Raw genomic sequence first — 16703 nt, 5'->3', positions numbered from 1 at the left:
TCTTTTAAAACAGATTATAAGAAGTAAATGATAACGTAACACAGGTCAGTGAAATAATGGGAGGTTTAAATAAATTTCTGTCATGATATTCAGGTAAACATAGCATAAACACACATTCATACTGATGGACAGATCAACAGACCAATCAACACACACACAACACGACAGCCAATCACAGGCAAAAGCATACACAGTACAAAGCAGGGAACACGACACTTCCTGGGCATTCCAGCAGGAGACAGCTCAGGGCACAGAGCTCATAGCAAGCCACTCAGACATCCACCATGTGCTGAGTGCCACTACAAGATAGTATTAGGAATAGGTCCACAGATTCTAGGGTTATGATCGAACCTCAGTAACCAGTTTACCACTGGAAATAAATGTTAGTAATAAAACTGAGTTGTACCATTCTCAACCGTGTTGGTTCGTCTGTGTAGCAGAGTACCCAACAAATCATAGTACCAGGTGTAACTGTGGGACCTACCTACAAATCCTCTGGAATCTGCCATCCTGCGCCATGTTCACCGTCAGCACACCGTAGCCAGTACAAGTCGCTGGAAACCTCGGGGTTAATTGGAAGCTGTTCAAACAGCGCTTCCAGCTCTTTCTGGAAGCCAACGAAAAGGAGAGCGCTTCGGACACCAGAAAGATCGCCATCCTCCTCTCCACGGCAGGTCAACATACCATCCATGTCTACAACTCCCTAGTGTTCGCGGAAGGTGAGGACAAGACCAAGTATAAGACGGTCTTCTCAAACTCGACCAACACTTCAACGTGGAGGTCAACGAGAGTTTCGAGAGGTATCTCAGCAGCGCCTGCAGGGTAAGGATGAGCCCTTTCAATCCTTCCTTACGCATCTCCGTATCCTCGCGCAGTCCTGCAGTTACGACTCCACCTCCGATTCCATGATTCGGGACCAGATCGTTTTTGGGGTCACCTCGGGCACCCTACGCCAGCAGCTCTTAAAAATTAAAGGCCTCACCCTAGCCTTCACAATTGAAGCCTGTGTCCTGCATGAAAACGCGACTAGCTGCTATGCACAATTTCAGGCGGCGGAATCTGCGCGGCAGGGGTCCTACGCGGTCGGATCCGCGAGGCAGGCGCCCTACGAGGCCGAACGGGTCCAGGCGATCGAGGTCCTCCCTGCCCGCGGCCCGGACGAGGGCGGCCATTTTGCGCGCTTTTCGAGGCCTCCCATGTTTGTGCGCGCCAAAAACGACGTCGACACTGAGGGACGTGGTGCGCAGGCGCGCTCGACGCAAGACCGAACTGCGCATGCGCGGTGGCTGAACGAACGCCATGACATCACGACGTGCGGCAACTGCGGAGCCGCACATTTGAAGCGGCAATGTCCGGCAAGAACCCGACAATGCCTCCGCTGTGGCAAGTTGGGCCACTATGCTGCCTGCTGTCGAGCAGCTCAACCTGCCAATGTTCCCCAACTCCGACAACCTCGCAGGGTCGTGCGGACCATTCAGCCTCCTTACTACGAGTCGTGCCCAGACGATATCCAGACCAGTGACACAGACGACCGGGACGCCTTCCGTGTTGCGGTCATAGATAGGAACTGGATGTCTCCAGCCAGGACCCATCAGCCGTTGCAAGTGAACACTGTCAATCCGGGTGATGAATGGTGTGCCACCCTAACGGTCAACCGATCACCAATAACATTCCGTCTGGACACTGGCGCCTCCGCCAACCTCATAGCATGGTCAGCCTCCTACGCCATGAAGGTCAGACCACCAATTCCGCCATCCCGTTGCAAGATGGTCGACTACAATGGGAACGTTATCCCGGCTATGGGATCCTGCCAGCTCCAGGTGACACACAACACACACACGGCCACACTCTCATTCGAAATAGTCGGATCATCAAAGGACTCCCTGCTAGGCGCACAGGCATGCAGGGTTCTCCACCTCGTGCAACAAGTCCATGCTCTGTCTCCAGAAGGCACATCTGACTTCCCGGATGCAGAATTCAGGGCACAGCTCCAATCGCTCCTCGCCCACAACCAGGAGGCATTTGAGGGCATGGGAACACTGCCCTTACAGAATTCGGCTCAAACCGGACGCCACCCCGGTCATCCCAGCGCCACTCAAAGACCGCCTCAAGCAGCAGCTGCAGGATCTCCAGGACCAAGGAGTGCTATCCCGGGTCACGGAGCCCACGCCGTGGGTCAGCTCCATGGTGTGTGTTAAGAAGCCCTCCGGCGAGCTCCGGATCTGCATTGATCCAAAAGACCTCAACAACAACAAAATGAGGGAACACTACCCCAAAACCAAATGGGCAGAGATCACGAGCAAAATGGCCCGGGCTAAAATCTTCACAAAACTGGATGCCTCGAAGGGTTTTTGGCAGATCCAACTGGACCAGTCCAGCCGAAAGCTGTGCACCCTCAACACCCCTTTCGGCAGGTTCTGCTATAACAGAATGCCATTTGACATCATCTTGGCATCCGAGGTCTTTCACAGGATCATGGAGCAGATGATGGAAGGCATCGAAGGGGTGCGCGTCTACGTGGACGACATCATCATCTGGTCCACCACACCACAGGAGCACATCTATCATCTCCAGCGCGTCTTTGCACGCATACGGGAAAACGGCCTGCTCCTCAACCGAGCCAAGTGTTCTTTCGGCCAAACCGAGCTGAAGTTCCTGGGGGACCACATTTCCCGGTCAGGGGTCCGTCCGGATGCAGACAAGGTGAGCGCCATCACAGCCATGCCGCAGCCGGCAGACAAGAAAGCAGTGCTACGCTTCCTAAGCATGGTCAACTTCCTGGGGAAGTTCATTCCCAACCTTGCCTCCCACACGACGGCTCTGCGCCACCTTGTCAAGAAGTCCACGGAGTTCCAGTGGCTGCCCACACACCAGCATGAATGGGAGGAGCTCAAACTTAAGCTCACCACAGCACTGGTATTGCCGTTTTTCGACACATCTCGTGACACTAAAATTTTGACTGATGCCAGCCAGCCAGGCATTGGGGCAGTGCTCCTGCAGCGGGATGACACTGCGTCATGGGCCCCGGTCGCCTATTCCTCGCGGGCCATGACCCCCACAGAACAGCGCTACGCGCAATTCGAAAAGGAGTGCCTGGGCTTGCTAACCGGTTTAGACAAGTTCCATGATTATGTGTATGGTCTCCCCCAGTTTACCGTTGAGACTGACCATCGTCCCCTGGTCAGCATCATAAATAAGGAACTGAACGAGATGACCCCTCGCCTCCAGCGCATCCTACTTAAACTCAGGAGGTATGACTTCCAACTGGTCTACACCCCGGGAAAGCACCTTATCATTGCGGATGCCCTATCTAGAGCAGTGAGCACACCGCCCGATTCGGAGGGGTTCGTCTGTCAGGTCGAAGCGCAGGTGGCCTTCACATCGGCAAATCTGCCAGCTGACAACTCCAGTCTGGCCCGTATTCGCCGAGAGACTGCGGCCGACCCCCTTCTACAACGGGTGATGCACCACATGACGGGAGGGTGGCTCAAAGGACATTGCCCGCAGTTCTACAATGTCCAAGACGACTTGGCCGTCATTGATGGTGTCCTTCTAAAGCTGGACCGGATTGTGATTCCACACAGCATGCACAAGCTGGTCCTCGACCAACTACACAAAGGCCACCTGGGGGTCGAGAAGTGCAGACCGAGGTCCCGAGGGGCGGTATACTGGCTGGGCATCAGTGATGCCATTGCCAATATGGTGCTCAACTGCCCCACCTGCCAAAGGTTTCAACCGGCGCAACCTCCTGAGACGCTTCAGCCCCATGAGCTGGTGATGTCCCCCTGGGCGAAGGTGGGTGTGGACCTTTTTCACGTGCTTGGCAGGGACTATGTAATTGTCATTGATTACTTTTCCAACTATCCAGAGGTCATACGCCTTCACGATTTGACATCGTCCGCTGTCATAAGGGCCTGCAAAGACACCTTCGCTCGCCACGGCATTCCGATTACTGTCATGTCGGACAATGGGCCCTGTTTTGCCAGCCAGGAATGGTCGTCCTTTGCTGCTTCGTATGGCTTCACACACGTGACGTCCAGCCCTCTGTACCCCCAGTCCAATAGAATGGCGGAGAAGGGCGTGCACATCGTCAAGCGGCTCCTCTGCAAGGCTGCTGCTGCCGGGTCGGATTTCTGCCTAGCCCTGCTGGCCTATCGCTCGGCCCCACTAGCCACTGGCCTCTCACCAGCCCAGCTGTTGATGGGCCATGCCCTCAGGTCCACTGTGCCATCCATTCTGGTACCCACAACCAACCATGCTCCGGTACTGCACAGAATGCAACAGCAGCGCGTTCGCCAGAAGTGGGCATATGACACACGGGCAACTGATCTTCCCGCCCTGGCGCCTGGAGATGACGTCCACATCCACCTACCAAAAGGTGGCTGGTCAGCACATGCCGAAGTTCTCCGATGTTGGCTCCCCGCTCGTTCCTGGTTCACATGCCTGATGGATCCATTCGTAGGCGCAATCGCCGGGCTCTTCGCCTACTTCCACGCTCGCTACAGGAACTTACACCGACACCGCGCCCTCCTGTTGTTCCTGATATTGACTTCGTGGAGATTCCTGCCACCATGCCCCTTCCGTCGTCGCCCGTGGCCAGGCCCATTCCTCAGCCGGTGGATCCAGACCCACCCTTGAGGCGGCCAACCCGAATTCGTCGCCCACCTACTAGACTGGACTTATGAGCCTGTTTGTACATTGAACTCATAATACCACTGTGTTACTATGTTTCTGTTCTTCCTTGTCGTTACAGGAGTTCGTTTTGTCGTTCAACATTTCCCCGTTCTTTGTTTATGGTACAACCTCGTTGTTATGTCGCACCCGACATCACCCCTTGTGTATAGTTTAGCCCCATGTACATGCTGTAGATATTGCACACACACACATTTAGCTGCACACAGTACACATCTGTATTTATAACCACATAGGCACATGTTCTTGTAAAAAAGGGGGGATGTCATGATATTCAGGTAAACATCATAGCACAAACATACATACATACTGATGGACAGATCAACAGACCAATCAACACACACAACACCACAGCCAATCACATGCAAGAGCATAAACAGTACAAAACAGGGAACACAACACTTCCTGGGCATTCCAGCAGGAGACAGCTCAGGGCACAGAGCTCATAGCAAGCCACTCAGACATCCACCAATTGCTGAGTGCCACTACAAGATAGTATTAGGAATAGGTCCACAGATTCTAGGGTTATGATTGAACCTCAGTAACGAGTTTACCACTGTAAATAAATGATAGTAATAAAACTGAGTTGTACCATTCACAACCGTGTTGGTTCGTCTGTGTAGCAGAGTACCCAACACATCAGTTTCTTTACACAGAGGGTAATTAGAAAGCAGTGTTGATGGAACAGAATTTGTAAGTAATTTTAAAAGAGTCACGTATATGAGGAGTGAGAAAGGATTAGATGAGGTCGTTCCCCTAAAGAACTCCAGCATGGATTTGAATGTGTAAATGGCCTCTTTCTGATTGTGTTTTTATGATCGTACCAGATTGCTTTTATGGGATCTTGCTGCTTACAAATTGACAAATCATGTGTCATGCAAGAGTGCCTTTAAGAAATGGATGTGTAAGCAATGTACCTTTAAGAAAACAGTGATGTCATAGAGTGGGTGGCGCTCAGCTCAGGTCAGCCATTTTTGGAAGTTTTAGTTTTGCAGTTTTGAAAAGTGCCTGACTGGTTTTGCTGAGAGCAGCTTCAAAGTGCCTGGCTGTTTTGCTGTGAGCTGATTAAAAGGAGAAAGCCAGTTTTGAAAAGAGCTGCAAGTTTGGAGGAAAAGAGCTGGGTGTGTGTCTGTGTTTTGCAGTGAGCTGGAGTTGCTGTGATGTCTACCATGAAAGACTATCTCTGGATCATTTGGGTGATTTAAAGTAAAGCCTCTAACCTGATGTGATACTGTTTAAAGGTGTTAAGTCTCTTGGAAGTTTGAAGGAACATTTTAAGGAGTTATTTACTGTTGCAATATTTTCTGAGTTATCTTTGAAGTAAGGGGTGTTAGAGACCCAATGTTTACTTAAAATTTTAAGCTGAGTTCATGGAATAAACAGTGTTTTGTGTTTAAAAACGCACGTGTCCATAATTGTAATACCACACCTAGGAAAAAAGCCGTTTGCTCGGAAAAGCAACAAATACATTAAAGGGAGAGGCTGGTTGAACTCCATGATACATTTTGGGTTTCTGAAAACGCCTCACCCATAACAACTGGGGGCTCGAGGGGGATAAAAGTCTATCTATTGGATTGGCTTTTGTGAACTTAAAGACAGTTGCTTTTCCAGTGTGGTATTTTAGTTTAAGTGGGGAGAGTATTGTGAACAATGGCTCTTTCAGAGGCTCAGAAGTTTTTGGGGGTGGAGAATGTCACACGTAGTACTTTACGGACAGAAACAAAAGCAAACTGTTAGATTTGGCAAGAACATTGCAGTTAACATTGCCTGACAAAATGCAAAAAGATGAGGTAATTATGGTGGTGGTTAAGCATTTAAAGTTGCCTGAGATAGAGTTTGACTCATTGGAAATGGCACAAATTCAGTTGCAAATTAAACAAATGGAGCATGAGAAAGAATTAAAGCGGCTGGAATACGAGAGTGAGAGAGAGGAAAAAGAAAGAGAGAGGAAAAAGAAAGAGAGAGAGAGGAAAGAGAAAGAGAGAGGAAAAAAAAAAGGAGAGAGAAGAAAGGAGAAAAGAAAGAATAGCCCTAGCAGAACAAAAATGAAAAGAAAGGGAGATACAGGTCAGGGAAAAAGACAAAGAGAGGGAATTTGAACTTCAGAAAATGGCCATGAAACATGACAATCAGTTAAAATTGGCAGACATAAAGGGAAACGTACAGTTCGATGATAGTGATGAGGATAGTGAGAAAGAGCGTCACAGTCGAAGGCTTGGTGGGAATCTATTTAAATATGTCCAAGCATTGCCAGGGTTTGACGAGAAGGAAGTGGAAGCCTTTTTCATTTCATTTGCGAAGGTAGCCTAACAAATGAAATGGCCACAGGACATGTGGGTGTTACTGATTCAAACAAAGCTGGTAGGTAAAGCTCGTGAAGTGTTTGCATCACTACTGGAGGAGGTATCTGGAACGTATGAGGAGGTGAAGAAATCCATCTTAAGTGCATATGAGCTAGTGCCTGAAGCTTACAGACAAAGGTTTAGAAATTTAAGGAAAGAATTTGGTCAAACATACATGGAGTTTGAAAGGCTCAAACAGAGTAATTTTGATAGGTGGATAAGGGCTTTGAAAATAGACCAAACGTTTGAAGCTCTCAGAGAAATTATACTTTTGGAGGAGTTTAAAAATTCAATTCCTGATGTAGTGAGAACTCATGTGGAAGAGCAGAGGGTTAACCCTGCGAGGTTAGCAGCAGAAATGGCAGATGATTATGAATTAGTTCATAAATCAAAGATTGGTTTCCGACATCAGTCTCAGCTGGTGAGGGATAGAAACTGGGGACATGAGAAATACTCAAGTGGTAAAGGTAACGGTGATCTGATGGGAGACAATAAAGAGAGTGTACCTCAGATTAAAAAAGAAATCCAGGAGGGAGGAAAAGAAATGAAAAATTTCAGATGTTTTCACTGTAATAAACTAGGCCATGTAAAGTCACAGTGTTGGTGGTTGAAGAAAAGCACTGGGATGGCTGAAGTGGTAAAACAGGATAAGACAGTGGGATTTGTTAGAGTGGGAAAGGAAAGCCCAAGGGAAGCGAAGGAGGTGCAAATGATTGTACAACCTGTTCAAGAAGTAATTGTTAAGAAGGTGCCAGATGTCTTTAAAGAATTTACTTTTGTGGGTAAAGTTTACTCATGTGTATCAGGAGGAGCAGGTAAAGAAGTCACAATTTTAAGAGATACAGGGGCTAGTCAATCTTTAATAGTAAGAGATGAGGAATTATGTAGTTTGGGAAGAATGTTGCCAGAAAAGATGGTGAAATATGGAATTCCGGGTGAGAGGAGTAGCGTTCCATTATATAAGGTAAGGTTGGAAAGTCCAGTGAAGAGTGGTGAAGTGGTAGTAGGAGTAATAGATAAACTATCTTGTCCAGGAATACAGTTTATCTTGGGTAATGATATAGCTGGATCGCAGGTGGGTGTGATGCCCACTGTGGTTGATAAACCAGTGGAAAATCAGTCAATTGAAGTGTTGAAAGACGGGATTTTTCCGGATTGTGTAGTAACAAGGTCGCAAAGCAACAGGTTAAGACAAGAGGAGAAATCAAAGAGTGAAGATGACGTTGAAGTGCAATTATCAGAAACAATTTGAAATGAAATGAAATGAAAATCGCTTATTGTCACAAGTAGGCTTCAATTAAGTTACTGTGAAAAGCCCCTAGTCGCCACATTTCGGCACCTGTTCGGGGAGGCTGGTACGGGATTTTTGATCAGATGGTTGAAAAAGAACAAGAACAGGTGGAGGATGAGGCGGATATTTTTAGTTCAGGAAAATTGGCGGAGTTACAACAGAAAGATGTAGAAATAAAATGGATATATCAGAAAGCATATACGGAAGAGGAATCTGAGAGTATACCAGAGTGTTATTACCTTAAAAATGATGTCTTGATGAGAAAATGGAGACGTGTACATATGCAGGCGGATGAAAAGTAGGCAGACGTTCATCAAGTAGTATTGCTGGTAGGGTATAGGAAGGAAGTGTTGCGAGTTGCACATGAAGTACCAGTGGGAGGTCATTTGGGAATAAGGAAAACTCAAGCTAAAATCCAGAAACATTTTTATTGGCCTGGACTACATAAAGATGTAGTTAAATTTTGTCAATCATGTCACACATGTCAAGTGATAGGGAAACCTCAAGCAGTGATAAGACCAGCGCCCTTAATACCCATTCCAGCATTTGAGGAACCTTTTACAAGGGTCCGAATCGATTGTGTAGGACCGCTTCCTAAAACAAAAAGTGGGAATCAATATCTTTTGACTGTAATGGATGTGTCTACTAGGTTTCCAGAGGCCATTCAAGTATGTAATATTACAGCTAAAAGGATTGTGGAGGAGTTACTTAAATTCTTTACTAGATATGGACTACCCACAGAATTCAATCGGATCAAGGAACAAATTTTACTCCAAAGCTATTCAAAGAAGTTATGGATAGCTTAGGAATAAAACAATTTAAATCAACTGCGTACCATCCAGAATCGCAGGGAGCGTTAGAAAGGTGGCATCAGACATTAAAGACAATGTTGAGGGCGTATTGTCAACATTATCCAGAGGATTGGGATAAAGGAATCCCATTCCATTCATTTATGATTATATTCTATGATTATATTCTATAATTATATTCATTCGTATTGTTTGCAATTAGGGATGCACCTAATGAGTCTACCAAATTTAGTCCTTTTCAACTCATTTTTGGTCATGAGGTAAGAGGACCACTTAAAGTGATTAAGGAAAAATTGGTGGGTGAGAAATTGGAAATTATACTATATTGGATTACGTGTCAAATTTTACAGAACGATTAAATAGAGCAGATGAATTGGCTAGACAACATTTGAAAGTTGCACAAAATGTGATGAAACGGGTAGCGGCCAAGAAGTCCAAAGTTCGTAGTTTTGCCAGTGGGGATAAAGTTTTAGTGTTGTTACCAGTGGTCGGGGAGCCTTTAAAAGTTAGGTTTTGTGGACCGTATCAGATTGAAAGGAAATTAAGTGAGGTGAATTATGTGGTAAAAACACCAGATAGAAGGAAGACTCACCGAGTGTGTCATGTGAATATGCTTAAAAGGTACTTTGAAAGGGAAGGAGAGAAAAAGGAGGAGGTTTTAATGATTCTAACTCAAAGTGACAAACCAAATCCAGATGACTGTGAATTTGACTTACCTCAAATTAAATTGGAAATGAGGATGTTCTTAAAAATTGAGATGAATTGTTAAGTTACCTTCCAGAGGAAAAACAAACTGACCTGAAAGAGTTATTGTTATCACATGGGCAAGTTTGTAGAGATAAATTGGGAAGTACTAAAATGGCTATACATGATGTAGATGTGGGAAATGCTGTTCCTATCAAACAACATCTATATAGACTTAATCCTTTAAAGTTGGCACAGGTTAACAGAGAGATTGAGAGAATGCTGAAGAATGGCATAATTGAAGTGGAGCTCACCCACAGTGATGGTACCTAAACTAGATGGTACCCAACGGTTGTGTGTGGACTATAGAAAGATGAATGCAGTTACAAGAACGGACTCTTATCCTGTCCTACCATTGAAGGATTGCAAGGAGAAAGTGGGACAATCTGCTTTTATTTCCAACTTCCAGACATGGAAAGAACATTTAAACCATCGTATGGAGTTCATCGACCGACTTCAGGAGGCGGGTTTGGTGATGAACCTAGCCGAAAGTGAATTTGGAGAAGCCCGAATCACTTTCCTTGCGGAGTTTCCGATATCCTCAAGACGAAGGGAAATAATGCGATTTCTTAACATGAATGAATTTGATCGAACCATTGTGCAAAAGCTTTGTGGCGTGATTATTCCACTGATGGACTTGTTAAAGAAACGTCAACAATTTCAATGGACAGCGGACTTTCAACAGGCATTTGACTGCCTGAAAGCTGTGATCATCAATGTTCCTGTATTGGAGAATTGCAAGGGACTCTGTGGTCAGATTGAACTAAGTTATCTGATTCTAAAGAGAAATGCCGAGGCGTAGAGGAATGGATGGATCGTGCAGAGAATTTGTTCAAAGAGACTGTGAATCGAGAAGGATTTCAGTTGGAGGAAGAAGAACAAAGAAAAATGGACTATAGTATTATACCTGTTTGCATGTGTTGTTTCTTTTACAAAACAAAAAGGTATATTTACTGTGTACATTTCTTAGTGGACGGTGCAAAAGTGAAAAATGAAACCATCTTGAAATTGATGAAGGTGATGCCATTTTAGTTTTTTTTTCTTGGGGGGAGGTGTTATGCAAGAGTGCCTTTATTAAATGGATGTATAAGCAATGTACCTTTAAGAAAACAGTGATGTCATAGAGTGGGTGGAGCTCAGGTCAGCCATTTTGCAGGTTTTTAGTTTCAGTTTAAAAAAGAGCTGGGTGTGTGTCTGTGTGTTTCCAGAGAACTGCAAGGTTTGATAATAGCTGGGGGAGTGTCTGTGTTTTGCAGTGAGCTGGAGTTGCTGTGATGTCTACCATGAAAGACTATCTCTGGATCATTTGGGTGATTTAAAGTAAAGCCTTTAACCTGATGTGATACTGTTTAAAGGTGTTAAGTCTTTTGGAAGTTTGAAGGAACATTTTAAGGAGTTATTTACTGTTGCAATATTTTCTGAGTTATCTTTGAAGTAAGGGGTGGTAAGAGATCCAATGGTTATTTAAAATGTTAAGTTGAGTTCATGGAATAAACAGTGTTTTGAGTTTAAAAACCCACGTGTCCATAATTGTAATACCACACCTAGGAAAAAAGCCGTGTGCTAGGAAAAGCAACAAATCCATTAAAGGTAGAGGTTGGTTGAACTCCATGATACATTTTGGGGTTCTGAAAACGCCTCGCCCATAACACATGTCTGACAGCAGAACAACAGTTCAAAAGTAATTTATCGGCTGTCCGGCACATTGAGACGTCCTGTCAATGAGAAAGGCACTAGGTGCAAAATACAAGTTCATCCATCCTAATTTCCTTTTCCCAGGATGCTGAAGAAACTCAAAGGGAGAGACTATGCTGGGGCACCATTGTCCCTGACTCAGGAGTAGCATCTCTATCCTTTCTCAAACGGCAGGCACAAGGACACTAGGTAATGGAAGAAAACGGAAATGAGGGAAACAATTGCAAAGACCATTCCGCGAACCACAGTGGATGGGCAGCATTACAGTGCTGAAGTAGTTTCTCATAGTAAATGGGAAACCACAAACACCAAGGTTTAAAAAAAAAAAAAAATTTAGAGTACCCAATTCTTTTTTTTTTCCAAATAGTGGCAAATTTAGTGCGACCAATCAACCTATCCTGCACATCTTTGGATTGTGGGGGCGAAACCCACGCAAACACGGGGAGAATGTGCAAACTCCACACGGACAGTGACCCAGGGCCGGGGTCAAACCCAAGTCCTTGGCGCCGTGAGGCAGCAGTGCTAACCATGCGCCACCATGTTACCCCCACAAACACCAAAGTGAATGGAGTGATTGGAAACTCTACATCTGCAACTGTTCTGAACAAGAGGAGGCTATTCTTCAAACGAGGTATTGGAACAAAAATGTTGTTGATATGGGCGTACCTCCGATTGCGATTGCTTTCAGGCACTGTTTGGAAGCAATGATTAAACTTGAAGATGGTGTTAACAGTGACAGATCCACAAATGGCAGCGCCACGACAATGTTGCCATTGTGAATTTCTGAATAACAAATTCTCATTTCAGTTATGGCAGGAGGGCCGAGGTGTGATGAGCAGATGCTAGGCAGATAATGCTGGATGGTGGATTTGAGCAACCCGAAGATGGGGAAAGAAAAATGAATCTTTAAGAATTTACGGATTATATATGTATTCCTGTGGGGGCAATTAACTGGACACCGCCATGCTGAAAGGTGTGTAACGTTGTGTCTAATAGGCTATATAACAATATCACCGAACAGTAAACAGTGATCATGTTGCCATGTATGATTGTATGGTGAGTTATAGCAAAACACTCTGCTCTTCCAGTGTGAAGTACTTATTACCATGGCAACCACTTCCTTTACACTGTGCTCTTAATAGTATTGAACCAATGTTGCACCTTCAACGATGGTGAGATGCAGTTCCGACTTCTGGTAGTTATATTTAATTGCATAATGCAGTTTCACAGCCTCCGTCCAATTCTCAGATAGTCCACCTTCCAGATCGGGTGATAGAGGAGTAGCATCAACAGCAGCTGACATTTAATCAGAAAGAAGGAACAGTAGTAAGTTGTGGTTCAGATAATTTATGAGGAAACATATCTAACACAATACTACCACAGTTCACCCATGATCAACCACCTAAGCAGTCTCAGTCATCTTTAAACCCAATACATTATCCTTTGACTTCCTATGAACTGTAATGATTTTGGAATTAGTCAAAATTCCCTTTATCATAGCCTAATATCTTGTGAAGTTTTACCTGTCAAACTGATCTCCAAGATCCTGCATGAGAGGCCAAAATTGAATGACATGTATCTCACACTAACCAAGGGCAGCACAATATGGGCCACATGTACCTATCTGTAAAAGACAGGCATAAATAATTACCCAAACAGGGTAACTTCTTGAGACACAGAGGGCAGCCCTTGCACAGAAAATTACAATATAGTCTCACCTCAGTGAATATAACACTGGAAGAAGCATTCCTACTTTTCCAAGTTCCACATTTAGGAAAGTATGGGCGGAATTCTGAGCCTGCATTAGCTGTCAGCATAAACGGTGATGCGGGCCAAAGATCGAGGGCGTGATTTACCGACCAACCCGCTGTGTGTTTTTAGTCGGCGGAGGCAGCCCGCCAGCGGGATTTACTGGTCCCGCTATTATCAACGGGATTTCCCATTGCCTGCACCCCTTATCGCTAGGAAAACTGCGCACTGTCGGTGGGCCCGGAATATCCCACCGGCGCGAACAGCCGGTAAATTCCGGCCCTTGTGAATGTTGGGAAACAAGATTCTCGCCAGTCAGGTCTCATTTCCCGATTTTTCTCGCCGTGATGTGACGAGATTCCTGCCAAGGAATCTCATTTTAGTACATTAATGTCTAATTTGGAGTCAGTCCTGCAGGCACTTTCACCCTCATTGAATATTCATTCTCCAGCTTGACGCATGTCAGTGCAGTTTACAACAGCTCTATAAAAATGTGAACCTGGCGCCCTCTCCTTCAAAGGGGATATCAGAGGTGAGCGCACAGATCGCCATTACCCACCAGGGAGTGCAGTGGCAGGGGAGCACCAGAAACTGCTCTACACAAACATCTATAGCGCAGTCTCAATCAATGGGTGGGAATCAGAAAAGATCCAGATCAAATCTGGAGTCAGGCAGGGCTGCCCTCTCTCCTCTGCCCTTTTTGTGTGCTGCATTGAACCTTTTGCCGAGTCCATCAGGAAGGATCCGGGTATAAGGGGAGTGACGATCCCAGGCAGTGGAGGCACGCAAGTCAAGGCCTCCCTGTACAAGGACGACGTTGCCGTCTTCTGCTCGGATCCTGCGTCTGTGCGCAGGCTCTTGAACGCCTGCGACCAGTTTGAACTGGCCTCGGGAGCCAAGGTAAACCGTGGCAAGAGCGAGGCCATGTTCTTTGGGAACTGGGCCGACCGGTCCTTTGTCCCCTTCACTGTCAGGTCAGATTACCTGAAGGTGCTGGGGATATGGTTCGGAGCTGCTGGGGCGTGCACCAAAACCTGGGAGGAGCGCTTAGCAAAGGCAAGGCACAAACTGGGCTGGTGGGAGCAACACTCCCTCTCCATTGCGGGCAAAACCCTGGTCATCAGGTGTGAGGTACTCTCGGTGCTACTGCACGTGGCGAAGGTCTGGCCCATAACCCAACCCTACGCCGCAGCAGTCACCCGAGCCATCTTCAAATTCATCTGGAGATCCAAGATGGACCGTGTCCGAAGGGACACCATGTACAAACCTCTGGAGAAGGGAGGGCGGAACGTACCCAACGCCTCCCTCATCCTGTTGGCCACCTTTGTGTCCAGCTGCATCAAGCTGTGCGTGGACCCCCAGTATGCAAACACCAAGTGTCACTACATACTGAGGTTCTACCTGTCCCTGGTGTTACGAAGGATGGGCCTGGCCTCATTGCCGCGGAACGCTCCAAGTAGTTGGACCGTACCGTACCACCTATCCTTCGTGGAAAAGGTTTTGAAGAAAAACACCTTTGACCACAAGGCAATGAAGCAGTGGTCAACATGTAATGTCCTCGAGGCCCTCAGGGAAAAGGAGACCATGGAGGACGTTGGATGGTTCCCTGAGCAGACTGTCAGAGTCATCTGGCAGAACGCCTCATCACCAGAACTTTCAAACAAGCACCAAGACCTAGCTTGGCTGGTGGTGAGAAGGGCCCTCCCTGTCAGATTCTTCATGCACACCCGAAGGCTCTGCGCCAATGCACACTGCCCTCGGAGTGGCTGTGGGGGAAATGAGACGGTCACACACCTCCTTGTGGAATGTGCCTTTGCAAAGAAGGTCTGGAGAGAGATGCAGTGGTATTTGTCAAGGTTTATCCCGAACAGATCTGTGACACAGGACTCTGTGCTCTACGGACTGTTTCCAGGGACACACACCGAGACAAACATCAACTGCTGCTGGAAGGTCATCAACTCGGTGAAAGACGCTCTTTGGTCTGCCCGAAACTTGCTGATCTTCCAGTGCAAAGAATTGTCCTCGACCGAGTGTTGCAGACTGGCACATTCCAAGGTCCAGGACTACGTGCTGAGGGACGCACTCAAGCTTGGGGCAGCTGCCGCCAAGGCGCAATGGGGAAAGACCACTGTGTAAGGTCTTTCCAGCAAATGTACACCGAAGAGCTGGTAACAGTGTAAACCCCCCTCGGTCTGGGCCACCAACGCTCCAATGTATAAAACAAACATGACAATGTAAATATTTAAGAAGGAATTGTAATGTAAAGAGTGATATGTGTATGATAATATCAAAATTGACTGAAAAAAAGTCAAGGCAATGTGTAACTCTGCCGGAAATGTACAGTCAAGACAATTTGAAATGTTTCTGTAATGCTGATGATAAATTTTATGAATAAAGTATATTTTTTTGAAGAAAAAAAACCCAGAGAGGATATGGGGGAACCAGCTAAGTTATTCTCGGGAACAGGGAGGTTGAGTCTAGGCATTAGGGGGTGGGGGACCATCATTATTATGGATTGTTAGATCTCTAAGGGGTCTGCAGCTTGGTGAGGACTTTGCACTCCTTGGCTTCTCTCTTGCTGGTGTCTAAATGATGTTCCTTGGAGGGATTACCTTTCTGGTGTGGGAAGTGGGAAAATTCACAGGGCCAGCACAGAGGTTGACTGTAGTCCCAGGGTGGGGTCCAGTGAAATGACAGGTTGCATGGGCAGTGTGGGGACTCTGACCTGGGGTGGCGATTAGCTCCATGAGGGCAAGAGGACCTGACACAGAGGAGATAAAGACGCCAGTCACAGTTAACACCCCACACATCCTCTGGCTGTAAGTGACAGCTGTAGGGCATGAGGAGTGTGGAAGGCCAATGGTCCTGGACTCCAGGCTATCAGGCATGTTATCATGGATGTCTGACATATTCAGGATGGAAGCTCGAGTGATCAGCAACCCATGGTAGCTTGGGGAATGAAGATTAAAGTTAAGGATCAATTTTAGTGGAAATTGTAGTCGAGAGGTTAATCAGGTGGGCCTCGCCGCCACAGGAGGAAGCAGCTTCTCAAATAACATCCTTGATCCTTCCTACAGGAATCAATTATGCCCGTCAAATCAGCATTGTAATGTATGATTGTGCCACTGGTTGGCACCCACTAGTTAACCCTTTGGGAGCTGAACTCCCAAGCATTGAACTCTATGGGGGGCTAAATCGCTGGCTTTTAAAGCAGACCAAGCAGGCCAGCAGCACGATTCAATTCCCGTTCCAGCCTCCCCGCTCAGGCGCCGGAATGTGGCAACTAGGGGCTTTTCACAGTAACTTCATTGAAGCCTACTTGTGACAATAAGCGATTTTCATTTCATTTCATCTCCTGATAAGGGAGGTTTAGATCCCAAT

The 16703-nt window shown here is 46.5% G+C and overlaps 1 protein-coding gene across 1 annotated transcript in view; it reads right to left on the bottom strand.

Annotated features, from left to right (window-relative positions):
* The window catches only part of syt13 (synaptotagmin XIII), a 104131-nt gene that overhangs the window by 59519 nt on the left and 27909 nt on the right, over positions 1–16703 (bottom strand). Inside the window, 1 exon segment of the mRNA XM_072517695.1 lies at positions 12735–12869. Within this exon segment, the coding sequence (XP_072373796.1) occupies positions 12735–12869 (135 nt within the window).

Source organism: Scyliorhinus torazame, chromosome 10 (genome assembly GCF_047496885.1).
Source record: "Scyliorhinus torazame isolate Kashiwa2021f chromosome 10, sScyTor2.1, whole genome shotgun sequence".
Lineage (NCBI taxonomy): Eukaryota > Metazoa > Chordata > Chondrichthyes > Carcharhiniformes > Scyliorhinidae > Scyliorhinus > Scyliorhinus torazame.
The sequence above is the reverse complement of the archived record's forward strand: the minus strand, read 5'-3'. Positions and strand labels throughout refer to the sequence as shown.